General features: G+C 45.4%; 2 protein-coding genes across 7 annotated transcripts in view; one reads left to right on the top strand and one right to left on the bottom strand.

The window, feature by feature from the left end:
• Nucleotides 1-50: 50 nt before the first annotated feature.
• On the bottom strand, nucleotides 51-27,047 carry LOC143773014 (protein-L-isoaspartate(D-aspartate) O-methyltransferase-like). Of its 5 annotated transcripts, none has more exons than XM_077260704.1 (9): nucleotides 26,758-27,047; nucleotides 13,032-13,183; nucleotides 12,320-12,424; nucleotides 12,117-12,148; nucleotides 10,040-10,144; nucleotides 6,636-6,756; nucleotides 4,934-5,019; nucleotides 3,683-3,852; nucleotides 51-324 (listed from the first exon to the last, which is right to left on the bottom strand). In XM_077260704.1, the coding sequence occupies exons 1-9, from the start codon at nucleotides 27,030-27,032 to the stop codon at nucleotides 312-314; spliced, it is 1,059 nt and encodes a 352-aa protein (XP_077116819.1). In that variant the 5' UTR covers nucleotides 27,033-27,047; the 3' UTR covers nucleotides 51-311. The 5 variants fall into 5 exon arrangements, with proteins under 5 accessions (XP_077116819.1, XP_077116821.1, XP_077116822.1 ...); XM_077260706.1 differs by lacking the exon at nucleotides 26,758-27,047 and adding an exon at nucleotides 25,636-25,727; XM_077260707.1 differs by lacking the exon at nucleotides 26,758-27,047 and adding an exon at nucleotides 25,636-25,724 and having other exon boundaries at nucleotides 3,644-3,852.
• The window catches only part of CCDC32 (coiled-coil domain containing 32), a 47,829-nt gene continuing 46,417 nt past the window's right edge, over nucleotides 25,724-27,135 (top strand). Inside the window, exon 1 of one of the 2 annotated variants that reach the window (XM_077260709.1) lies at nucleotides 25,724-25,849. In XM_077260709.1, coding sequence (XP_077116824.1) covers nucleotides 25,768-25,849 — 82 coding nt within the window. In that variant the 5' untranslated portion in view covers nucleotides 25,724-25,767. Of the gene's footprint in view, nucleotides 26,021-27,135 lie in introns of both variants that reach the window. The other variant, XM_077260710.1, reaches the window with a different exon arrangement.

Raw genomic sequence — 27,135 nt, 5'->3', positions numbered from 1 at the left:
GCAGCTTATAAATAGGACAACTTCTGTAACAATACACGTAGAATCCCGTCTAGTGTGGAAGACAAGAATACTATTTATTAAAATCTATTTTTCCTTTTTCCATATGTATAGCGCCCCATATAAAAATAATTGTGAGCACCCGAAAAGCATTGTGCCCAGGGGGGGTAAATTAATAGCCCATCTCAGATTCAATATTTTTTCTGTGCAACAAAGCTGCCTCTTGCCATCCGGGTCAGCGCCACCTTGGAAACCATTGGTGATGACCAGATTTTTCTCACTGCTGCGTTCTCTCGTGATGAACCGAACACTTTTCACAGATCATCCCTATGGTAAAAGTAAAACCTAGATTTAGCAGGTCTGGTACAGCTCTATTCCTACATGAGTCACGGCAAGGCACTTCACATCTTACAGTTTGGAGGGCACCATCCATATAACCACTGGGGATCAACTGCTACATAGCAAATAATGAAACCGCATTTGGACAAGAAAGAAATATGTAGACAGCAGTGATCACCTCCCAAATTGTATGATGTAAAGAACAATCAATGAACATAAGCTACAAATGGATTAAAAACATTTAAAAACACAAAAAAGCTATAATATTGCAAAAGACCAACCTGGTCTGCATACAACCTAGGACCACCGAACCTGTGGTTCCCAACCTATCATCCAAAATAGAAGTGCAAATAGGGTGCTGGAAGTAGAATAAGTCTACCTATATGGAAAATGATGGCCATTTTGTTGTAACACAATGAAATAAAGCACACTAATTTTATATAAAGTGCAGCGTGCAAAATGAACAGACACACATTTACTACAATAAGATATAGAAGGTTATATAACTGACAATCATATATAGGTTCCAGAATATATTATAGCAGCATGACCAATTTTAAGAGGGATATCTTGTTAGGGTGCCATAGGAAATACCACACAGGTAGGGTAACATCCTTCTGCCCCTGATGTGTACTGTGTAAGGACTGTCTGACCATACAGAAACATGGTCTGATCATACCACAGCTCCTGGGCAGGGGAGGAAGCAAAAGAGGGTATACTGACATTACAGCATGAGATCACAGCTCCTGCTGTCTGTGAGGCAAAACATTGCTTAAAAACAGGCAGGGAAATGTTTGGTATACCCCTCTTTTGCTTCCTCCCCTGCCCAGGAGGTGTGATCTCATGCTGTAATGTCTGTATCCTCTCTTTTGCTTCCTCCCCTGCCCAGGAGCTGTGATGTCATGCTGTAATGTCTGTATCCTCTCTTTTGCTTCCTCCCCTGCCCAGGAGCTGTGATCTCATGCTGTAATGTCAGTGTATTCTCTTTTGCTTCCACTCTTGCCCAGGAGCTGTGATCTCATGCTGTAATGTCTGTATCCTCTCTTTTGCTGCCTCCCCTGCCCAGGAACTGTGATCTCATGCTGTAATGTCAGTGTATTCTCTTTTGCTTCATCCCCTGACCAAGAGCTGTGATCTCAGTATACTCTTTTGCTTCCTCCCCTGCCCAGGAGCTGTGATCTCATGCTGTAATGTCTGTATCCTCTCTTTTGCTTCCTCCCCTGCCCAGGAGGTGTGATTTCATGCTGTAATGTCTGTATACTCTCTTTTGCTTCCTCCCTTGCCCAGGAGCTGTGGTATGCTCACACCATGTTCCTGTACGGTCAGACACAGCCATTACACAGTACACAGCAGGGGCACAATTATAAGATTATCTTAGCACAGGAATTTTTTATTTTTTTTTAACAACATCCAATTGTGAAACTTATTATTCCAAGATCTAGTGATTAAAATGCACTTTGGTTTAGTTCCTTTTAACAATTTCTGTATCTCCTAATAGGACTCTAAAATGTACTTTAGAGGGTTTTTTTTCCCATGAACAATCAGCAGTGGCTGTAATCACAATGCTCTCCAGCGGGTTTAGTATGCATCTATGCACATCCTGGAGGACACATAACGACCCTATATGATTCCCCTCACTGCCTCACATACCAAGTAAACTGGCTACCAGTTGCAGTAATAACATTCCAACAATGTGCAAGAAGGAGAACAATCCATGGCAATAAATAGTTTGATTTCACCTGATCTCAAAAACACATCTGTGACACCGAGGAGCAAGTAGGGGATGTAGAAGGTCTATACATTGCCTAATCCTCCCTACCATGCCCATGTGTCAAATCTCGCACTTACAGAGGTAGTACCCAAGTATAGGCCTGCCACTAATGTTATACAATACCCCAAAATTACCTCCCAACTAATTTCTTCCTCTACCATGTGGATTCATCAGGTGATGTACTGGAGGGGGCTTTAAAAAGATCAGGTCGCCTGGAGAAAGTGAGGGCGAGAGCCGGGGACGTGAGCACAACTCCTCTATAAAGCAGAGCTATGGAGAGAGGCACTTGCCCTTACTTTCTCCAGACAGGGTGAAAGGGGTCCTGAGGACTATGCTTCTCCTGATCTACATTAAGCCCCTTCCAGTACATTGCTGGATGAAGCCACATGATAGAGGAGGAAATGAGTCCAGTGCTGCCCCCGGGCAGCCCTTCACAATGCTACTGCAGCTAATTGACTGGCCTCTCCCTATGTGCACACAAGAGAGACCAGTCAATCACCTCTAGCAGTGCTGACAAGATCTGTAAAGTATATTTTCTCTGAAATGATGACTGGCTGCATCAGGCATGAATCACCTCCTCAGTTTCCTTTATAAAAAAAAAAAAAGAAACAAAAAAAAGGGAAGCATGATAATATATTGATGGGATTGGATAGAGTCAGAACAAAGCCAGAAAACTTTTCCCTGATCTCAATCTTGGTGCTAAATACATGGTTCCAGGGCAAAAGGTTCTCAGTTTGGAACAAAATGTTGTAGAGCGCAATAAAGACCCTTTTCTTAAATGGTTATTCCCAACAATCAAAAGGTATCGTCTATCCACCGGGTCCCTCACCAATCACAGGAATGGGGCTCTGTAACACCCCACAAGGAAGGAAGCCACACATCTGAGCCTCCGCTCTATTGAGCAAAAAGAGACACCAAGTGCAACAGGGTCTTATCCTAGGGAGGAACATCATGGTGCGGGAGAGGGAAATGTTCACCTTACAGGGTTGTTTCACCCACAACTGAGGAATCAAATATATCAGCTGCTGCACCACCCTCCAGCCGTCAATTCCTGTAATAGGAGAGGTAGTCTGCGCTGCCAATGTTGGACTCAAGAAACCAAGGACGATAAGGAAATTTGACCAAGAGGATTATTCTGTGTTTTGAAGTTAGACCAACTTCTTCATCGGGAGAACCAAAGTATACTGATAAAGTTCGTCCAACCGCTTGGGCAAATTTCTTTATGTTTTTCGAAGTTGGACCAACTTTATCAGTATACTGTGGTTCTCCTGATGAAGAAGTTGGTCTAACTTCTAAACAGAGAATAGTCCGCTTGGTTCAAACATCGACAGTGCAGACTACCACCCGAACTCTCCTACTATTTGTTGCCCTTCATTTGAAGCTGCAATTTGATTCTTGGATCTGTGGTGATAACTCTGAATGTTGGAAATAAACCTTTACAGTTGCTAAGATGAAAACTTTTACATCCAACCCTTGGAGTAGATTATTAACTTGCTGGAAGAAAAACATGTTCTTGTCCTTCAAAACAAACCACACCTCCATAAGTTATTGATGAAGATCCCAAGTTGTTCTTACTTTGGCCATTGCCTTTTTTTGTCTGTCAGTGGGACGTACATGACACCCATTAAGCGGACTTTTGTGATAATTCCGGCACTATCTTTATCATACTGCTCAAGAACTTGACTTCCACCTTCGGGTCCCACAGGTAGGACGAGTCTTCCTCCTGGCTTCAGCTGATTCAAAAGCTGCTCAAGAGTAAAGAAAACAATGGCAAATCATTAAAGGGGTTCTTGAAAAACACAGTCACCACAAAAAAAGAAAAGAAAAGGGGATCTAACAGAGTCCCCAGCCGCTGCTCTCAGTGTCTGTTATTGTCTGTAACGCTAATGTCATTGCCATCAACTGAGAGGCTGAGGTCACTGACTGGCTGCAGACAAACTGGGAGCAGCGGTGTAGGCTGGATCTGGGAAGGGTGAGAAAAGCATAGCTGGTTTTCTTTTTAGAACAAGCTGCATCTGGGGGACAGAGGTTTTCTGAAACCAGAAAACACCTTTAAAGGGAACCTGTCACCTGAATTTGGCGGGTCCTTTTTTGGGTCATATGGGCGGTGTTTTCGGGTCTTTTATTAACCCCTTTTTTCCCCGCTGGCCGCACGCTGGTCGCGAAATTTACCTGACTTTGATTCGCTTTCCTACCTAGTTAACGCGTGCGCAAAGCAATCTTGCCTTGCGCACGCGCAGTATGTTTTACCCAACTGAAAGGAAAGCCGAAAACCATTAGTGCGCATGCGCAGGCACACTATGTCCCGGAACACAGCGAAATACTTCCGGGACATAGTGCGCCGGCGCATGTGCACTAATGGTTTTCGGCTTTTTCCCGCAGTTGGGCAAAGCATATGGCAAGATTGCTTTGCGCACACGTTAACTAGGGAGGAAAGCGAATCAACGTCAAGTCAATTTCGCGACCAGCGGGAAAGAAAGGGGGTAATAAAAGACCCGAAAACACCGCCCATATGACCCAAAAAAGTACCCGCCAAATTTAGGTGACAGGTTCCCTTTAACAACAAGACACAGCATAACCATCCCATTGCCTGTTTGAGAAGACCTCATTTTCTCTGACCGATTTGTTTGTTAGTCACTTAAAAAAATGTAATGGGCTATCTGAGGAATCAGTCTGGCTTGTTTTCTGTCTTTTACACAGGAATATTAAAAATCCAGAAATGTGAACGTTAAATATAATTTCTAGTGCAGCGAAGAGCAGAATGATTCTGGCAAGCAGGGGCAGGCAAGCAGAGGCAGAGGAACTGAGATCAGATTATTCACTTACCTCCTGGGGTACTGTTGCAGCTGCTGCCCCAACATGGATCGCATCGTAAGGGCCTTCCTCAGGATACCCAAGCCTGCCATCGCCAACTGCACAAACAAAGGACATAAACATTAACCAACATAAAGAAAGACACATCATAAAACAGTCAGTCAACCAGATTTTATGATGACAAAGCCATGGTATCAAGGAAAAAGCAATCTGAATTTCTCCACTAATGCCATCTTCCCTACTACAAGAATCACTTCTGTCTAACCCTCCTGCATCACTGATTGACGGCCGTCTGCCTACACTGCATGGACCGAAAGCTGCCAATCAATGGTGGGAGCACATACAGCCTGAGCTCAGGAATACTGAAGATTACATAACAGGAGCTCATCATAGAGAGGACTAGCAGAGCTGCAGCAGGCAGAACAGTTTTATCAGAACTACAGCAAGGAGCCCAGTAAGTGACCTAGCGCTGGATTTAGGGTTTTTTGCTGTTCTCAGATGGGACAGAAAAAAAACCTGGTGACACACTTGTGACAGTGAGAGAATGGCTAAAAATTTTTTTAACAGAGTAACCGGTACTGGATTTACAAGTCAGACATAGAATGCAGACCAACCAACATCGTGAAGTTTGCTCCTTCAAGATTAAAAGCTCCGTTTTTTTAAATCAATAGTACAAGTCAAAATAAGAAACTTTGTAATATATTTTAAAAGAGAAATTCCCTTTTCTTCTCCTGTACTGATCTTTCGCTCTCAAAATTCTCAATTCAAGGGTAAAATGTGTCTTCAGTGAATACAGATTATTACATTACTTAGCGAGGAGATGACAGTTGGTGCTCATAAAGTTCTATAGAACTTGCAGCAGAATGTCTGTGTCTTCCTCTAGCTCCTCCACAGGACTTTAAAAGCACCAAATGGCATCTCCTATCTCAGCAAAGGAAGAATCTGTCTTCACGGACTACAGATTTTACCCACGAATGGAGACTGAATGCTCAGTATAGGAGGAGAATAAAAAGCTAATGTCTCTGATAAAATACATTACAAAGTGGCTTATTTTCATGTGTACTATTGACTTAAAGGGACCCTGCCATGTCATTTTTAGCATCTAAACTATCCTAAGCGCCTTCTTAGTGATGAAATGTGCGCCTCCACGATAGACAGCGCAAGCGTGGGATTTTAAAGCGGATTTGAGTGACGTCATCACAACCCCAGGAACATAATTCAAATTGCATGGGCGGTGCCAACCGTGACTGAACGAAATGAAGCACACCCCTATGACTACATGAGCAGCTACGATCTAACTATATAAAGGGCTTTTTGCACATGATTACAGCGCCGTTTTTAATGAAAAAAAACAAACAAACAAAAAAAAAAAAAATGTTTGTGGTGCACATTACATAACTAACAACGCACTGGGACAGTTTACATGCTAAAAAGGATATGACAGGTTTCCTTTAAGAAGTGAAAATTAAAATGATGGTTACTCTATAAGTTATGGTTGTGTATAGCTTCAAAGTCTTCATTCTCTCGCTTGATGGGAGAACAAAATTAAAGAAGTAAAAAAAATATATATCTAATCAAATCAGCGCTGCTCTGTACTGGGCTAGGGTCTTATCTGATGCCTTTGATAATTTTGTATGTATCCAAAAACATGGCCCCAAAAATAAGTCTTTTATACACATTATATTGCTATTGCCCAGCCAAACAAGTGACTTGCCTACAAACTTGATACGTCCAGTGCTCAGTAACTCGGGGTCATCTTGCTGGACATTTTGAAGAGAGTCAAGGACAAGTTGTTCAATATGCTCAATGCCCACAACCTTCCCGGTGACACCTACCTGGGGAGAACAGAAAAGCCTTGAGATTGGTAAAGTTTTCAATTTTGCTTCCATTATTTATTTTCAAATGATGAGTAGCAATTTGCGCTACACTAAAAGTAGAAAACTTTTAGGTGTTTCTTCCCGTCTTCTAAGAGCTTCACGTTATGTTTTCAGCAAATGATATTTTAATAATTTGGACCATAATCCCCTTCTGACATTGGATGTATTTTTTCCTTCCATTGTCAAGTCCCTAAATTTGATGCAGGATTAGGAGCTGCGCCTGCATCATTCCTAGCAGGTGTTGGCTGTGCTAGAGCGCCATCATCAACTCCCCTCATCTCTTCTGAGGACTTTGCCACCTACTTCAAAAACAAGATCGACTAAACAAGGCAAACCTTTACTGTTCCATCACCCCAACCACTCCATATACCAGACCTCTGCCCTTCCCCAATAACGTCCCTCTCCAACATCACTGAAGGAGAATTTACTCGCCTCCTTTCCAAATTACACCTCATCACCTGTGCACTTGACCCCATCCCTTCCCACCTGCTCCCCAACCTCACTAACACGCTCATTCCAGCCCTAACCCATCTCTTCCACCTATCGCTATCTTCTGGTACTTTCCCCTCTGCCTTCAAACATGCCACCACCACACCCATCCTCAAAAAAGCTAACCTTGACCCAACTGCTATGCCCAGCTATCACCCCATATCTCTGCTCCCATTTGCTTCCAAACTCCTTGAGCAGCATGTCCATGCTCATCTTTCCTCCCACCTCTCATCTAACTCTCTCCACTCCACCGAAACTGCTCTGACCAAAAATGCTAATGACTTACTCACAGCCAAAGCTAACAGACAGTTCTCCATCCTCCTACTTCTCGACCTGTCCTCTGCTTTCAACAGTCGACCACTGCCTACTGCTACAGATTCTTTCTTCCCTCGGCATCAAAGGCCTTGCCCTGTCCTGGATTGCCTCATACCTTTCCGACCGCACATTTAGCGTTTACCACTCCCACACTACCTCCTCACCCCGCCCCCTCTCTGTTGGAGTCCCTCAAGGCTCTGTCCTAGGGTCTCTACTTTTCTCCATCTATACCCTTGGCCTAGGACAACTCAAAGTCCCATGGCTTCCAGTACCACCTATATGCGGACGACACTCAGATCTACCTCTCTGGCTCAGATGTCGCCTCTCTTCTGTCCAGAATCCCGGAGTGTTTATCAGCAATATCCTCCTTCAACTCTCACTTCCTAAAACCCAATGTAGACAAAACCGAATCCCCCCTACCTGATCTATCTATTAAGGTAAACGGCATCACGCTCTCTCCCGCACCTGAAATCTGCTGCCTCGGGGTAACTCTCGATTCTGCCCTGTCCTTCAAACCGCACATCCAAACTCTTGCCACCTCCTGTTGCCTCCAACTCAAAAATATTGCCAAGAATCCGTCCCTTCCTCAGCCCACAATCTACTAGAACTCTTGTGCATGCCCTCATCATCTCCCGCCTCGATTACTGCAACACCCTCCTCTGTGGCCTCCCCGCTAACTCCCTTGCACCACTCCAGTCTGTCCTCAACTCTGCAGCTTGGCTAATCCACCTCTCTCCTCGCTACTCCCCTGCAAATCCCTCCACTGGCTCCCAATTCCCCAATGAATCCAGTTCAAACTACTAACAGTGACCTACAAAGCCATCCACAACCTGTCCCCTCCCTATATCTCTGAACTAATCTCCCAATATCTTCCCTCACGTAATCTTCGATCCTCCCAAGACCTCCTACTCTCCTCCACACTTATTCGTTCCTCACACAACCGCCTCCAAGATTTCTCCCGAATATCCCCCATCCTCTGGAATTCCATGCCTCAACACATCCGATTATCCACCACCCTTGGATCCTTCAGACGGAACTTGAAAACCCATCTCTTCAGGAAAGCCTGCAATAACTATTCTGCCGCCTCACCAACCACCCGAGCCGCTGCCACGTCACCAACCACCCGAGCTGCCGCCTCACCACCACCAGAGCTGCAGCACACCAACCTCCTGTCTCTTCCCCACTATCCTGAAGAATGTAAGTCCGCAAGGACAGGGTCCTCTCCCCTCTGTACCAGTCTGTCTTTGTAAGTTTGTTTACTGTTAACGATATCTATAACCCTGTATGTAACCCCTTTTCACATGTACAGCACCATGGAATTCATGGTGCTATATAAAAATAGTAATAAGCCTCTAACAGCAGCAAGCAGAGCCAAGGACTGATGCTGATGTTAAAGGGAACCTGTCACCCCCAAAATCGAAGATGAGCTAAGCCCACCAGCCTCATGGGCTTATCTACAGCATTCTGTAATGCTGTAGATAAGCCCCCGATGTAACCTGAAAGGTGAGAAAAAGAGGTTAGATTATACTCACCCAGGGACGGTCCTGTCCGATGGGCGTTGCAGTCCGGGGTCTCCCATCTTCTTATGATGACGTCCTCTTCTTGTCTTCACACTGCGGCTCCGGCGCAGGCCGACTTTGCTCTGCCCTCAGGGCAGACAAAGTACTGCAGTGCGCAGGCGCTGGGAAAGGTCAGAGAGGCCCAGCACCTGCGCACTGCAGTACTTTGCTCTGCCCTCAACAGTGCCGACAAAGTACGCCTGCGCCAGAGCCGCAGCGTGAAGACAAGAAGTGGATGTCATCATATGAAGATGGGAGGCCCCGGACTGCGATGCCCATCGGTTCGGACCGCCCAGGTGAGTATAATCTAACCTCTTTCTCATCTTTCAGGATACATTAGGGGCTTATCTACAGCATTACAGAATGCTGTAAATAAGCCCCTGATGCCGGTGGGATAAGCTCACCTTCGATTTTGGGGGTGACAGGTTCCCTTTAACAGCTGCTCAGAGTGTAAAATAACTAAATACCAGACTTGAGGGTTTTTTTGTCACTGCAACCTATAAAAAGTGCAATAAGAAGTGATCAAAACATCATATCTACTCCAATACGGTCAAAATAAAAACATCAGCTCATGCAGCAAACAACAAGCCCTTACATGGCTCCATCAACAAAAAAATTAACATTACAGACTGGAAATTGGCAACTCAAGCTAATTTTTTTGTAATTGGCCCATCTCATAATTCAAATGGCAACCTGTCCTATTCATGAGTCAGGACGGGCTGCAGTCTGAAGAAACATAGCTCCAAAACCAGTGTCTCAACTGACAGAGGAGCTGTATAGTACACACACATAGCAGAACTGCCAGTGAAGGGCTGGGACATGAGAGGAAATAAATCTTCCTCCTCTCTTTTATATTGCTCTCCAATTATCAGACTAACCATTCTAGCAAAGCAGGCAGTGAGGTAGCCGCTGCCCGAGCCCACGTCCAATGCCTTGGCTCCTTCTTGCAGCTTGTCTTCTAACAACTCCAGTGCGTGCGCATGCTTTAAAATAGAGAAATTGTATTAGATCCATAATGTCATTGCAAACAAATTCATGTATGGCGCATGACCATTGGGCAGCCATAGAAGTAGCAGAAAAGGAACAAAGGGCATATTGCAGGCTTATTGTACTGTGTGATCACGTTGCGTGCTGTTAGGCAATTTTCCATGCATTAGAACTGAGCAAAAACATTTGTCCGGCCTTGTGAAGTCAAGCGACTACGTCAGTAGTCTATGGCAGCCAGAACCTCCCCTTACTTACTGGCATCCCAGTGCGATGTCATGTTGTAATAATGGTGTAACACCGGGCTTACAAATCAGAAGAAATGCAGGGGGTTCTGGCAGGCAGAAGGTTTGCAGGGCTCTGATTTATTGCACCCTTGGACTACCAGAGTGCCCACTGAACCGGGGTCATGTAAATGTTTAAGTTCAACTGTACGTTATACACAGTGACAATAAAAGGGCAATAGCAGCCTACAGGCCCATTAGTAAAGATCCATATAACACTGATACACTGATCCAGCTGTGTGCATAGGTTCAAAGCTGCAGTTTTGACAAATCGATGACAGCCAGTGATCAAGTGTAGCAAAAATATGCTCACTCAACTGGTCTGGCATCCACTTCGATATTCTGTGGCACCTGGACCGGAGCAGTGCAAACTTTAGGTCAGCACTAGTGATGAGCAAACATGCTCTTATAACATCTTATCCAAGCATGCTCAGGTGTTAGAGCATCTGGGAGTGCTTGTATATTATGTTCTAGTCCCTGCGGCTGTATGATTTGCGGCTGTTAGACAGCCTCAACACGTGGGGATTCAAGCTGACTAACAGCCACAAATCATAGAGCCGCAGGGGCTAGAACATTATACCAGCACTCCCAGATGCTCGGATAACACATTATCCGAACACGTTCGCTTATCACCAGTCGGCACCTCTTAGGATTACTAGATCACGGAGATACCATAACATTTCTGTGCCTCTTGTGATTTCTAGGCTCCTTGATATTGCTGTGCCTCTTGTGCTTTCTAGGCCCTCATGATACCATGACATTGCTATGCTTCTTGTGCTTTCTAGGCTCCCTTGATACCATGACATTGCTGTGTCTCTTGTGCTTTCTAGGCCCCCGTGATACCATGACATGGCTATGCTTCTTGTGCTTTCTTGGCCCCCGTGATACCATGACATGACTGTTCCTCTTGTGCTTTCTAGGCCCCCGTGATACCATGACATTGCTATACTTCTTGTGCTTTCTAGGCCCCCCGTGATACCATGACATGGCTGTGCCTCTTGTGCTTTCTAGGCTCCCGTGATACCATGACATTGCTGTGTCTCTTGTGCTTTTGTAGGCCCCCGTGATACTATGACATGGCTGTGCCTCTTGTGCTTTCTAGGCCCCCGTGATACCATAACATGGCTATGCCTCTTGTGCTTTCTAGGCCCCCATGATACCATGACATGGCTATGCCTCTTGTGAATACTAGGTCCTAGCTATACCATGCAGTTGCTGCGACTCTTGCAATTACCAGGCCCATGCCTATGTTGACACAGCACTGTCCTGGTCCGGCTGCCACGCAGTACCAAAGTGGATATCAGACCAGAGTAGTATGAATCCTAACAGTTCATATCTAGCCAGTGGTCATGTGATTCATCCAACTCCTTGCTGGCTATACGGTAGTCAGTGTGCACAGTGTGTTTAGCCGTCTCCCTGTATTACATCCGATCTGTAGGACGTCTCCTGTGCTGCATCCATTCTTTGGAAGTTACTGCCCCAGACCAGTAAACTGGGTTGTAACCATTCTTATATTTATGCCCCATAGACAGTCCCTGGCCAGTACACAACCAGACCCTAGCCTCACCAGCTACACGATGCATCACTTTGCAGATTAGGGTCATAGTCACATCCATGAAATCTTAGTTGCATGTATCAGCAGGGTAAATGAAGTACAGCTAAACTACTATGTGTTACCTGCACTTACCATGTGGGGTGCGCTGATGGTAGCCTTGTACCCTGCAGGAGAGACATGCACCCGTTAAATGTCTCAGCATTTGCTTACAATGACTACCACACAGCCCAGAAGGACCAGCAGTAGTAACTTTCTACAACAGGGAAATTGTCATTGTATATTTTGTGTGCAGCAAGGCCCACGCTATACACTGCATATAATAAGGAGGGCCGCACCTATACTCTGCGGGGAATCCATGTATGGGAAGTTCCTGATGTAATGTGCTCGATCCGTGGTCAGCAGAACCTCGTACACACGCTGAGATCGGATCACTCCATTTTCTGCAACAAAAAGTTGACACGTCAGTGGGAGAAACTTTACTGTCATGTTTGAAGAAAGGAGAAAAAAAAAAAAAAAAAAACACAACAAAACCTTTATGATAGCAATCTGCCAAAAATATAGCACCTTGAATAAATGTAAATACTCTGGGACCCCCACTGATTCAGAGCCTGAAGGGGTCAAACACAGTTTTCTGTGCAGAGGTTCCTCCACCCTCTGGACCAGTGAAGGACTTAGAGGACAGACCTCAGCAATCATTACATTTTGCCATACTGTATTCTAGTAATATGTCACTCGCCAAGATGGGCATACACATTTAAAGGGGCATTTCTGGAGACTAAAAATTTACTTTTTAAAGAAATCACACTGCGAATACAAAAGTGTATTACATTTAAAAGGTAACCTGTTAGCGGCCCTAGCCCCCTAAATTGCCGCCATGTCTCTACTACATCCTACCACCCACCTTCACTTTCCTTAACAATTTCTCTATAATTGGAAAATCAAATTTTACTGCTTGCACTCTGCTAGGACTAGTCTGATGAGACGTTACTTCACCCAGACTATTCCTCCTTCCCATCTTGTAAGCACATCCCGAGGGGGATTACTCACTTCGAAGATTGTTGATGAGATCAGTGTGCGTTTTCCCACTAGACGTCCAAGCCATGGCTCTTGTAAACAGGAATCCGAAGGGCAACGTAATGGTGGCCAGTCGTAAGAAAGAGCTCATGTCACAGGACCAGCGAGAGGGTCCACTGCCTCGTCTGCCGGTGGTGGGAGAAAGCAGAAGAATGGACAATGTATTATACACATGACCCAACAAAAAGACCACATTCTTAATAAGCACAGCACCCTGCAATATAATTCCCCAGATAGTGACTTGCAAAAGTATTCAGCCCCTTGGCTTTTTACCTATTTTGTTACATTACAACCAGTGTTTAAATATTTTTGTTCATACAATTTGTGTGTGATGCATCAGCACTAAATAGTCTAAGTTGGTGAAGTGAGAAAAATATAGGAAGAAATTCAACTTATAGGATCAAATAATTACAAATTGCCATGTGCATATATATTCACCCCCTTTTATGATGAAGCCCCTAAACATTTCTGGTACAAGCAATTGCCTTCATATGTCACATGGTTCATGACAGGACGTTCTTCTGTGTGTAATCCAAGTGTCACATTTCTGTCAGTATATACACTTTACCTTTTCTGAAAGGCCACAGAGGCTGCAACACCATTAACGAGAGGCACCACTAACTAACATCATGAAGAGCAAGGAGGAGATCTCCAAACAACACCATGAAGACCAAGGAGCTCTCCAAACTACACCATGAAGAGCAAGGAGATCTCCAAACTACACCATGAAGACCAAGGAGATCTCCAAACTACACCATGAAGACCAAGGAGATCTCCAAACTACACCATGAAGAGTAAGGAGATCTCCAAACAAGTCAGGGGCAAAGTTGTTAAAAAATACAAGTCAGGGTTGGCTTATAAAAATATCCCAATCTCTAATGATCCTACGGAGCACCATCAAATCCATTATCGTGAAATGGAAAGAACGTGGTACCACAACAAACCTGCCAAGAGAGGGCAGCCCACCAAAACTGTCAGCCTGGGCAAGGAGGGCATTAATCAGAGAGGCAGCACAGAGACCAAAGGAAATACTGAAGGAGCTGCAGAGACTGGAGTATCTGTCAATACAACCACAATAAACCGTACACTCCATAGAGGTGGCCTTTATGGAAGAGTGGGCAGAAAAAAAGCTTTTACCTACACACAAATTGTAAGGCTTGTTTTGAGTTTGCCAAAGGACATGGGAGACTCCCCAAATGTATGGAGGAAGGTGATGTGGTCAGATAGACAAAAAGTTAACTTTTTGGCCACCAAGGTAAACGCTATGTCTGATGCCAAACCAACACAGCTCATAACCCCAAGAAAACCAACCCCACAGTGAAACATGGTGGTGGCAGCATCATGCTGTGGAGATGTTTTTTGAGAAAAAAATTGAAGTGCACTCTGCTCAATAAGAGGTGGTGGCTGAACTTGGGTGAACCCAAAATCAGACTGAGAAGGAAAAGTCGAACTCATCAAATGATTTATGTTGCAAAATTATTTAGTGTTTATTACATGTGCAGGAAAAACACCACAGCAAGAAGAGACAATGATGGTAAGGTTACATTTCGACCCTTCCAGTATCTTTGTCAAACCTCACTGAAGATTAAAGAGACTTATGTGGACATATTGAGGGTAAAGTCCCCATAAGGGCTCTTGCTTCGGTGTGGGGAAAGAATGGCGTATCTCGCGCCTTCTGAGATGTTTTTTGGCAGCAGGGACAGGGAAAATGGTCCCAGTTGATGGGGAAGATGGATGGTACGAAATAAAGGGAAATTCTTAAGCAAAACCTGTTTCAGTCTGTCAGTGATTTGAGACTAGGATGGAGGTTTACCTTCCAAAAAGACAATGACCCAAAGCATTCTGCTAAAGCAACACACGAGTGATTTGAGGGGAAACATGTAAATGTTTTGGAGTGGCCTAGCAAAGTCCAGACCTTAATCCAATTGAGAATCTGTAATCAGACTTTAGGGGGGTGAATAGTTATGCACACTGACGTTTTCAGTTATTTTGTCCCGTCTGTTTGCCTCACAATAAAAAGAAAACCAAATGTTCTCAGTTGTAGGCATTTTTCAAACAAACAAACAAAGCAAACAGTGAAATTCCTGCGTGCGAGGCAGCAAGACACGAAAAATGCAAAGGGGATGAATACTTTTGCAATCCACTGTGTATTGTGGTAGGTCAACTCACCAGGATTCTTAAAGAGATAGACACAGGAACATTTTCTATTTAACCCCTTACCAACATTGGGCGTAATAGTACGCCGATATTGGACTCCCTCCCTTTGATGTGGGCTACAGTGGTGAGCCCACATCTGTCCCGGGAAACGTCAGCTGTTTTGAACAGCTGACATGTGCCCGCAATAGCCGTGGGTGGAATCGCGATCCACCCGTGGCTATTAACTAGTTAAATGGCACTGTCAAACTGACAGCGGCATTTAAATGGCGCTCACGGCCATGGGGCCGGAAATACGCCACCGGTGACCTGAGTCACATGATTGCGGGTCACCGGTGTGTCGGCATGACAACCCAAGGTCTCCTGGAGACCTCTATGGTGGTCAGTGCCAGATTGCTGTGAGTGCCACCCAGTGGTCGGCGTTCATAGCAAGTCACTAAATCTGCTATATAGAGGCAATCTGACCATTGCCTCTATGTAGCAGAGGCGAACGGGTTGTGGCACCTTCCAGTCTCCTATGGAGACTATTGAAGCATGCTTAACCCCTTCATGACCCAGCTTATTTTGGCCTTAATGACCTGGCCGTTTTTTGCAATTCTGACCAGTGTCCCTTTATGAGGTAATAACTCAGGAACGCTTCAACGGATCCTAGCGATTCTGAGACTGTTTTTTCGTGACATATTGGGCTTCATGTTAGTGGTAAATTTAGGTCGATAATTTCTGAGTTTATTTGTGAAAAAAACGGAAATTTGGCAAAAATTTTGAAAATTTCGCAATTTTCACATTTTGAATTTTTATTCTGTTAAACCAGAGAGTTATGTGACACAAAATAGTTAATAAATAACGTTTCCCACATGTCTACTTTACATCAGCACAATTTTGGAACAAATTTTTTTTTTGCTAGGAAGTTATAAGGGTTAAAATTTGACCAGTGATTTCTCATTTTTACAACAAAATTTACAAAACCATTTTTTTTTAGGGACCACCTCACATTTGAAGTCATTTTGAGGGTTCTATATGGCTGAAAATACCCAAAAGTGACACCATTCTAAAAACTGCACCCCTCAAGGTGCTCAAAACCACATTCAAGAAGTTTATTAACCCTTCAGGTGTTTCACAGCAGCAGAAGCAACATGGAAGGAAAAAATTAACATTTAACTTTTTAGTCACAAAAATGATCTTTTAGCAACAATTTTTTTATTTTCCCAAGGGTAAAAGGAGAAACTGGACCACGGACGTTGTTGTCCAATTTGTCCTGAGTACGCTGATACCTCATATGTGGGGGTAAACCACTGTTTGGGCGCACGGCAGGGCTCGGAAGGGAAGGAGCGCCATTTGACTTTTTGAATGAAAAATTGGCTCCAATCTTTAGCGGACACCATGTCGCGTTTGGAGAGCCCCCGTGTGCCTAAACATTGGAGCTCCCCCACAAGTGACCCCATTTTGGAAATTAGACCCCCCAAGGAACTTATCTAGAAGCATAGTGAGCACTTTAAACCCCCAGGTGCTTCACAAATTGATCCGTAAAAATGAAAAAGTACTTTTTTTTTCCCCAAAAAATTATTTTAGCCTCAATTTTTTCATTTTCACATGGGCAACAGGATAAAATGGATCCTAAATTTTGTTGGGCAATTTCTCCTGAGTACATCGATACCTCACATGTGGGGGTAAACCACTGTTTGGGCACATGGTAAGGCTCGGAAGGGAAGGAGCGCCATTTGACTTTTTGAATGAAAAATTATCTCCATCGTTAGCGGACACCATGTCGCGTTTGGAAAGCCCCTGTGTGCCTAAACATTGGAGCTCCTCCACAAGTGACCCCATTTTGGAAACTAGACCCCCCAAGGAACTTATCTAGAGGCATAGTGAGCACTTATAACCCCCAGGTGCTTCACAGAAGTTTATAATGCAGAGCCATGAAAATAAAAAATAATTTTTCTTTTCTCAAAAAATGATTTTTTAGCCCACAATTTTTTATTTTCCCAAGGGTAACAGGAGTAATTGGACCCCAAAAGTTGTTGTCCAGTTTCTCCTGAGTACGCTGATACCCCATATGTGGGGGTAAACCACTGTTTTGGCACACGTCGGGGCTCGGAAGGGAAGTAGTGACGTTTTGGAATGCAGACTTTGATGGAATGGTCTGCGGGCATCATGTTACGTTTGCAGAGCCCCTGATGTGCCTAAACAGTAGAAACCACCCACAAGTGACCCCATTTTGGAAACTAGACCCCCCAAGGAACTTATCTAGATGTGTGGTGAGCACGTTCAACCCCCAAGTGCTTCACAGAAGTTTACAACGCAGAGCCGTGAAAATAAAAAATAATTTTTCTTTCCTCAAAAAAGATGTTTTAGCAAGCAATTTTTTATTTTCACAAGGGTAATAGGAGAAATTGGGCCCCAATATTTGTTGCCCAGTTTGTTGTGAGTGTGCTGGTACCCCATATGTGGGGGTAAACCACTGTTTGGGCACACGTCAGGGCTCGGAAGGGAAGTAGTGACATTTGAAATGCAGACTTTGATGGAATGGTCTGCGGGCATCACGTTGCATTTGCAGAGCCCCTGATGTGCCTAAACAGTAGAAACACCCAACAAGTGACCCCATTTTGGAAACTAGACCCCCGAAGGAACTTATCTAGATGTGTGGTGAGCACTTTCAACCCCCAAGTGCTTCACAGAAGTTTATAACGCAGAGCCGTGAAAAAAATAATTGTTCTTTCCTCAAAAATTATGTTTTAGCAAGTAATTTTTTATTTTTGCAAGGGTAACAGGAGAAGTTGGACCCCAACAGTTGTTGCCCAGTTTGTCCTGAGTACGCTGGTACCCCAAATGTGGGGGTAAACCACTGTTTGGGTGCACGTCGGGGCTTGGAAGGGAGGGAGCACCATTTGGCTTTTTGAACGCAAGATTGGCTGGAATCAATGGTGGCGCCATGTTGCGTTTGGAGACCCGTGATGTGCCTAAACAGTGGAAATCCCTCAATTCTAACTTCAACACTAACCCCAACACACACCTAATCCTAATCCCAACTGTAGCCATAACCCTAATCACAACCCTAACCCCAACACACCCCTCACCACAACCCTAACCGCAACACACCCGTAACCCTAATTCCAACCCTAATCCTAACCCTAATCCCAACCCTAACCCTAACCCCAACCCTAACCACAACTGTAACCCCAACGCACCCCTAACCCTATCCGTAACCCTAACCACAAGCCTAATCTTAACCCTATTTCCAACCCTAGCCCTAATTCCAACCCTAACCCTAAGGCTATGTGCCCACGTTGCGGATTCGTGTGAGATTTTTCCGCACGATTTTTGAAAAATCTGCAGGTAAAAGGCACTGCGTTTTACCTGCGGATTTACAGCAGATTTCCAGTGTTTTTTTGTGCGGATTTCACCTGCGGATTCCTATTGAGGAACAGGTGTAAAACGCTGCGGAATCCGCACAAAGAATTGACATGCTGCGGAAAATACAACGCAGCGTTTCTGCACGGAATTTTCCGCACCATGGGCACAGCGGATTTGGTTTTCCATAGGTGTACATGGTACTGTAAACCTGATGGAAAACTGGTACGAATTCGCAGCGGCCAATCCGCTGCGGATCCGCGGCCAATCCGCTGCGGATCCGCGGCCAAGTCCGCACTGTGTGCACATGCCATAACCCTAACCCTACCCGTAACCCTAACCCTACCCCTAGTTCTAACCCTAACCCTAGTGGAAAAAGAAAAAAATATATATTTTCTTTATTTTATTATTGTCCCTACCTATGGGGGTGATAAAGGGGGGGGTTTATTTATTATTTTTTTTATTTTGATCGCTGTGATAGAACCTACCACAGCGATCAAAATGTACTTTGTAATGAATCTGCCGGCCGGCAGATTCGGCGGGCGCACTGAGCATGCGCCTGCCATTTTGGAAGATGGCGGCGCCCATGGAGGAGGCGGACGGGCACCGGGACCCTCGGTAAGTATAGGGGGGGGGGGGGGGGAGATCGGGGCACGGGGGGGGGGGGGGGGGGGGGCGTCGGAGCACGGGGGGGTGACATAGGAGCACGGGGGGAGCGGACAGGAGGACGGGGGAGCGGAGCACAGGACGGAGGGGACTACGGGACAGATCGGTGGCTTGGGGGGGCGATCGGTGGGGTGGGGGGGTCACTTCAGTATTTCCAGCCATGGCCGATGATATTGCAGCATCGGCCATGGCTGGATTGTAATATTTCACCAGTTTATTAGGTGAAATATTACAAATCGCTCTGATTGGCAGTTTCACTTTCAACAGCCAATCAGAGCGATCGTAGCCACGGGGGGGGGGGGGGGGGTGAAGCCACCCCCCCCTGGGCTGAAGTACCACTCCCCCTGTCTCTGCAGAACGGGTAAAATCGGAGTTAACCCTTTCACCCGCTCTGCAGCGACGCGATCATTCCATGACGCCACATAGGCGTCATGGGTTGGATTGGCACGGGTTTTCATGACGCCTACGTGGCATCAAAGGTCGGGAAGGGGTTAAAGTAAAAAAAAAAGTTTTAAAAAATATAAAAGTTCAAATCACCCCCTTTTGCCCCATTCAAAATAAAACAATAAAAATAAAATCAAACCTACACATTTGGTACCTCAGTGTTCAGAATCGCCCGATCTATCAATAAAAAACAGCAATTCTTATATTTCTATTTGTCCTATTGTACACTTGGCCACCAGTTTCTTGTGCTAGTGTGAGCAGCCTGTGTTGCCCATATATGCTACCACGGCCTGTAGTGTCTCCGGACTGGTCTCCCATTGAAGACGTCATTGGTTGGCAATTGCAAAGGAAGCTGCCAGGAGAGGATCTTGACGATTTGGCCTATTACACTTGGCAGAACCTTCCTCAGACAACCATTAATAACCTGATTGCAGCCAAGGCTGAAAGTGCGGGGATTTCTATGTGTGGCTCATACTCCAAACTGAATATATCTAGATGTTTTGTAAATGTGGTTTTCAGGTCTTCATTTCAAATATGTATCAATTCTGCTTTTACATCGTTCCCTGACATTTCCTTGTTAGTGTTGCTGAGGGTTAACTCAAGGCCCACTGTGTCTGCCATCTTCATTTTTGCCTCTGATCAAACTTTCAAGTGGGACTAAAAAAAAAAAAAAAATTATATATTTGGTGGGGGCAGGGTTTGGGACCCCAAATAATCTCATACGGATCTATCCTAAGGATTGGTAATCTGTTTTATAAGCCTGGAGATCCTTTAATGACAAAACTAGCCATACAGAAGTATTAGGGCTCATTTCCACATGCGAGGCACACGTCCGTATCTCGCATGTGGAAACCAAGCTCTGGCGCCGGTACTCCAGAGCGGAGTGTGCGGCCGCATAGGAACACATGGAGCTGCACAGCTCCGCTCCTGAGTGCCGGCGCCAGAGCTTGGTTTCCACATGCGAGATACGGACGTGTGCCTCGCATGTGGAAATGAGCCCTTAGTATATCATACCTGTGAGGTTCACGCGCCCAGATGTAAGAAAAATGTTATCTAAATATTTGTATTTGCCCTCTTTCTCTTCATCACATAAAAATATATAAACAGCAAACAAATAAATATGATATTTTCACAACGACAAAACTATTAGAAAAAATATATAAAATACAACTCCTGCAGAAAGTAAGCCTCGGGTATGTTGTTGGCAAAATTAAATTACGTTATGGCTGTTGGAAGACAAAAAAAAAAAAAAAATGGTGGTCCACATTTACAAGTCAAGTGGACGGGTTCCCAATAATAAGAGGTAGAGGTGGGGTCCACATGCATCTGGGTGTGACATCCGGGGTCTCGTGCTCTCCCTTCATAAATCAGGCTACATCTGCACACCTATGAGAACAACACTTTTTCTCAGGTGTCATCCATGTTGCATCAGTTTTTTGTGACAGAAGAGATGCTTGTTCCCAGACAATTTTTATTTATTTATTTTTTAATTCCAGTTCTCTTTGAAGTGATCTGTGAGGCTCAGAAGCCTCCAATCTGTCTCACAGATTCCCATTGGCCTTTATGGCCGAGCCTAGTCCGCAAACATGGACCTGCGTAGGTCCTGCTCAGAGTCTCACAGTTCGGATCCGTGAGTCGCACGGATGTGTGCATAAAATTCATGAAACATCAAGAGAAAAAAAACAAACAGATATATATATCTATATATATAATTGTCTAAGGGTTTTTCCGTCTGTCTGTCTGTCTGTCTGTCTGTCTGTCTTTCTGTCTGTCTGTCTGTCTGTCTGTCCTGGAAATCACTCCATATAAGGTATGGTCTACAAACAGGATACCTTATATGGAGTGGTCGGCGGTTTGTAGACCATACCTTATATGGAGTGGTCGGCGGTTTGTAGACCATACCTTATATGGAGTGGTCGGCGGTTTGTAGACCATACCTTATATGGAGTGGTTGGCGGTTTGTAGACCATACCTTATATGGAGTGGTCGACGGTTTGTCGGGCGGCCTCGACCAATCAGAGATGGGCACAGCATGGCGACGATGATGTCATAATGGTTGCCATGGCGACGATGATGTCATAAAGGTTGCCTCGACCAATCAGCGACGGGCACAGTCTGCCGCGAATCACATACTACGGGGACATGCATATTCTAGAATACCCGATGCATTAGAATCGGGCCACAGTCTAGTATATATATAATTGTCTAAGGGTTTTTCCGTCTGTCTGTCTGTCTGTCCTGGAAATCCCGCCTCTCTGATTGGTCGAGGCCGCCAGGCCTCGACCAATCAGAGACGGGCACAGCACGACGACGATGATGTCATAATGGAAATCCCGCGTCTCTGATTGGTCGAGGCCGCCAGGCCTCGACCAATCAGCGGCGGGCACAGTATCGACGTAGATATCATAATGGTTGCCATGGCGACGATGATGTCATAAAGGTTGCCTCGACCAATCAGCGACGGGCACAGTCTTCCGCGAATTCTGGAATCATCATTGTCCATATACTACGGGGACATGCATATTCTAGAATACCCGATGCGTTAGAATCGGGCCGCAGTCTAGTATATATATATTTATTTAGTAGATGCCTACAGAGAGGAAGTCTGCATCCTGGATCTTTAATTCACGTTAGGTTTGGTGCAATGTCCTCTTTGCGCATTAGAGCGCGACTGAGTAGGGTTTTCATCTCTACCCGCGGCCCTTTGCGTTTCTACGAGCCTCCTATGTTAAGGTTCGCGCTAGCGTCGTCCTTACCGTGGTGGCGCATGCACGGATCGAGATCTTGGCAGGTCATTGAGAAGAGATCAGAATCTGCGCATGTGCCGCCATTTTGCAGAAGGCATTAAGATGTCCATTTTCGCATGAACCGCCAACTGCACCATTTTGCTGAAGCCCACCTGGAGATAAATGTGCACGGGTGCGAACTTTAAAAAAGGAGGAACACACAACATAGAGGGGCCATGGCAGAGCCGAAAACCCTACCTACAGTCCTGCCTCAATGCACGAAGAGGATAGCAAATATTCTGCGCTAGACAGCCAGCCTCCTTCATGATGTGGGAGCGCCACTTCTGTGACCCACTAACATGCCTCAAATCCATGCGCTTTTGAAAACTCAAGAATATTAAAAGGGGTTTTCTTTTTTTAGTTTTGAACTTCTCTCCCCGACAGTTAATAAAAAAAAAAAAAAAAACCCTCTGGTGTCCTCACCCTCCCCATTATTCATCTTGTCATAAGTGCAGCCGATTAATGAGCATCATGAGTTGATAGCGTCACTTGCTCAGAGTCGCAGAGCTCACCGATTGGCTGCTGTGCTGTCAGACAATAGGGACACTCTGCAATGGACCTGGGGAGGGGGAGTAAGGCGTATTTAGTAGTGATGAGCGAATGTGCTCAGATATCGTGTTATATGAGTATCTCAGGTGTGCTGGAATAATATGTTCGAGTCTCCGCGGCTGCATGATTCATCCAAACAGACAATCCCTGCATGTGTAGCAGCTGCGAGGAATCAAACATACTATCTGAGCACACAGAAGACAATTGGATAACACCTTATCTGAGCATGTTCACTCATCACTACCAGTTAGTTTAGGCTACTTTCACACTAGCGTCGGGCTCGGCCCGTCGCAGTGCGTCGGGCCGAGGTTCCCGACGCTAGCGTTCTCTGCGCCGCACAACGGGGGCAGCGGATGCATTTTTCCAGCGCATCCGCTGCCCCATTGTGAGGTGCGGGGAAGTGCGGGGAGGTGGGGGCGGAGTTCCGGCCGCGCATGCGCGGTCGGAAAAAGCGGACCGTCGGGAGCAAAAAACGTTACATGTAACGTTTTTTGCTCCCGACGGTCCGCCACAACACGGCGTAACCGTCGCACGACGGTTGAGACGTGTGTCAATGCGTCACAAATGTTAGTCAATGCGACGTATTGCAGTTAACGCTAGTGTGAAAGTAGCCTAAAAAAAAAAAAAAAAATCTGCGCTGGTGGAGAGGGAGATTTCCAAAACCAGAAAGCCATTTATTTTACAATAGATATTCCTTTTGTTGACAGCCCCTTTAACATACATAGTGCAGGGGATGTTTTATAGTGGTATTAGTCATTTTTCTGGGCGCGAGATGCGTTTTTCCCCCATATAAAGGTCAGAGTATTACATTGAGGTGAATTTGGGAAGATGTGGCGTCACTTTGAGCTGGTTTATGGGCACATCTCCCCTGGGTCACCGAATAAGGAGCACATAACCTTCCCAGATGTTCTCCGAGACACCATGGTAGGCGTTGTTGTTCCCCTGACTGTAATAAGGTAAATGCGTGAAGGCGTCTTCTGCCAGAAGAAAAGCTGCAGTAACCGTTATCGCTTGGGGATTAAGTGTCGGTGACTGACTCCTATACGAGGCTCGTCAGCCCTTCTCTGCACTAATCGCAGGATTTTATGTCCCGGGCCAATAACTCAGATGTACAAGTGTCACGGTTTGTTTCTGACGGAGAGAAAAAAAAAAAAAAATGAAAAAGCTTTGATTCATATATGGATCATAAAAAAGAAGCTGCAAGTTGGTTATTGTCTTACTGCGCACAATGTGCCGAGGAAACTAGAATGATTTTATACTTATTATTTCATTAAAAAAATAAAATAAAATGTTAAGTGTTAGTTTGTCGGGTCCCAACCTCTTCTTTTCTGTATATGGTGCTGAGATTATATATATATATATATATATATATATATATATATATATATATATATATATATATATATATATATATATCTCAAGCTGTGGGGTTTCTTGCTTCTCTTATAAATCATACACAACTTTATTCTACACGTCCTGGGGGAGGCGACTGAAAATCTCACTTGTGCATCTTTACCTTATTTTGAGAACATTCTCTGCACAGGACAAATAACGTGATATTATTGGGCCACGTTCTCCCCAGGAGCTTTAGATGCCAAAAACGCAGCATCTTACAGTTCCGGCACAGTGGATGGGATATATAGGAATCTCCTGCCCTCCGAGCCTCTTTATTCACATCCACACGTCACCTTCTCTTGCGGCTACGCTGAGGTTTACCTGTGGATTTTCCTCATAGACTTAAATTACATGCAGAAAATCCACAGGTAAAAAGAAAAAAAATGCACGTGTTTTTATTTTGTTTCAGTGGCAGAAACTCATGTAATTCACATCTAAGTATATCAATAAAGTTTTGTCAAAGCCAAATACCAGGAAGTATCAAAAACAAAGCAGCTTTATTTAAAGCATGACACAAGTAACCAAATGTTAGCCGCACGTCAGTGGCTCGGGCGGCCTGATAACACGGGATTCATGCAGATCCACTGTCAGGGCTGTGGACTTTAATGTAATCTGTCAGTAGGATCACCCTCCAGCGCCGTCTATAAGGGCACGTAGGGCATAGGAAGCTGAATAACATGACACCTTGAGATCTGCGATCCGATGTCTTATCCCAGAGAAATCCATGTTTTTCTTATATGTAACTAAGTTAAGATCTCTGGGCGGGCCATAGATCTCCACGAGACTCCGCCTCCAGAGCTCGTTATGAATGACAGGGGGCGCCACCAGTGTGGGACATGATATCACGAGAGCAGACTGTCCGTTTAATAAATATTTTAGGGTCATGTGTGCTCAGATAATGAAAATGTGAGAATACACACCTATTTCCTAGTTTTCATATATTATTCTGATATCGGAAAAAATAACAAAAAAAACCCAGCAACATAAAAATGACAAAACAGACGGCGGCACCCCAATCATCCTGACAAAGAGCGACAATGTGCCCGGTCCTGAGCCTCCATAGTATATGCAGAGCACCGCTGTGTACACCATGCAGGGGAGCATGCTGGCGGCCTCCACAGCTCCGGCAGTCACAGCACCTGGTGACCGAGCATGCTGGGAGTTGTAGTGCCACACCTGGGGGCGGCCTCCACAGCGCGGACACTCCTGGCCTACAGCAGCGCGCACTCACTCACCTCCACACCCACATGAGCCTTCACAGCGGCCGTATGTAAACACGCCAGCGCGGTTGCTATGACAAATTCATAAGCCGCGCCCTATTACTGACGAAGGAGCACGCGATTGGTTTATATTACTTATGACTGCCAATGGAAGTAAGGAGGACGGTGATTGGTCAGGACGGGACACGCCTTAAGACGGGCGGAAGTGGTGTATTCAGAGCCGGGAAGGGTGAGTGGACTGCGGCTCTCCTGGCGGACGGGTGTAATGTCTGTAGAGTCAGGACAGGACGGGACCATATAACGGGAGAAGGTGCAGGCTCACAGGTGGCAGTGACCTATAATGCCAGCTGTGCCCATAGGTGCAGACAATAGGCTGAGCACCAGAACCAGCTGCTTGCAGGTGGGGAGTGCGGACGGGCTTCATCACTTAATGTGAATATTGATACATTCGTGCAGGAATTCTCCTGTTTCACATAAATTGATTCTTGGCTGAGAGCCATTTTTGCGCTTGGGTTTTATTACAGATGGTCAGAGAATAACTCACCTGGCCCTGATGAGCAGGGTGTACTTACTTTGACCATCTTAGAATGGCTCTGTAACCCTTTCTGTACACTCTGTCCTCCTACCTTGATTGACAGGCTCATGTCCCTGTCCTCCTGAAATGTTGCACATGCTCAGTAAAGGCCGACAGTGACAACATGTGGCCATTGTATCTATGGTGGATTTGCCCAGACCTCAGTGCTGGGATGTAACGCTGATCACTGATGAGGCACACTTCTGAGCCATCCTCCTTAACATGACTCGCAGATTTGCTGGGAAAACACGAATAAATGATTGTAAAGGGAACCTGTCTGATGCCTGAAGCCTCCTAACTGGCCACCATTGTGCTCCAATGCCCCAAAACAACCCTCATAGGAGGGCAAGATAACTATTATTGCACCTCTTATCATATGCTGTGGAGCCAGGACTAGTCCGGCAGAATGTCTCTTCGCCTAGTGCAGCCTTAGATGCTGTAATCACACCAAGCCATCATTAATGTCATCCCTCATGTCTCTCTAGTCTGCTGGAAATCTAATTTCTCCACCCTGGGTATGCACAGTGAAGTATCAGGCTGACTTAATTGTTGCTGTTACACACCTGTCCTGGATATCCCAGGATCCGCTCCCTTCCTCTGGGTCCGCTGCCCTCTGTTGTGCTCCACGGCGAGGTTGCTTGATGTGGATCAATGACCTCTCCCTAGACCTATTTACGGCCCATTGACACACACACACGTGTCCTGGGATTGAGACTCGGGTGTTCCATGTTTGGTCTGCCCCACTATCTGTACTACTGTGTTTCAGGTCGCACCCATCCCTGCTGTGTTCCCCTCCATCAGCTCCTGAGTTTCCAGTTAGTCGTCTCCACAATTCCATTTGTCCTCGGGACGTTTTCACCAATTCCTTGGGTCTGGGTTCCCACCCCATCAGAGGCTTAGCCGTCCCACCTCACCTGGTGAGTGCTTACAGTTACAATGCA

Source organism: Ranitomeya variabilis, chromosome 1 (assembly GCF_051348905.1).
Source record: "Ranitomeya variabilis isolate aRanVar5 chromosome 1, aRanVar5.hap1, whole genome shotgun sequence".
NCBI lineage: Eukaryota > Metazoa > Chordata > Amphibia > Anura > Dendrobatidae > Ranitomeya > Ranitomeya variabilis.
The sequence above is the reverse complement of the archived record's forward strand: the minus strand, read 5'-3'. Positions and strand labels throughout refer to the sequence as shown.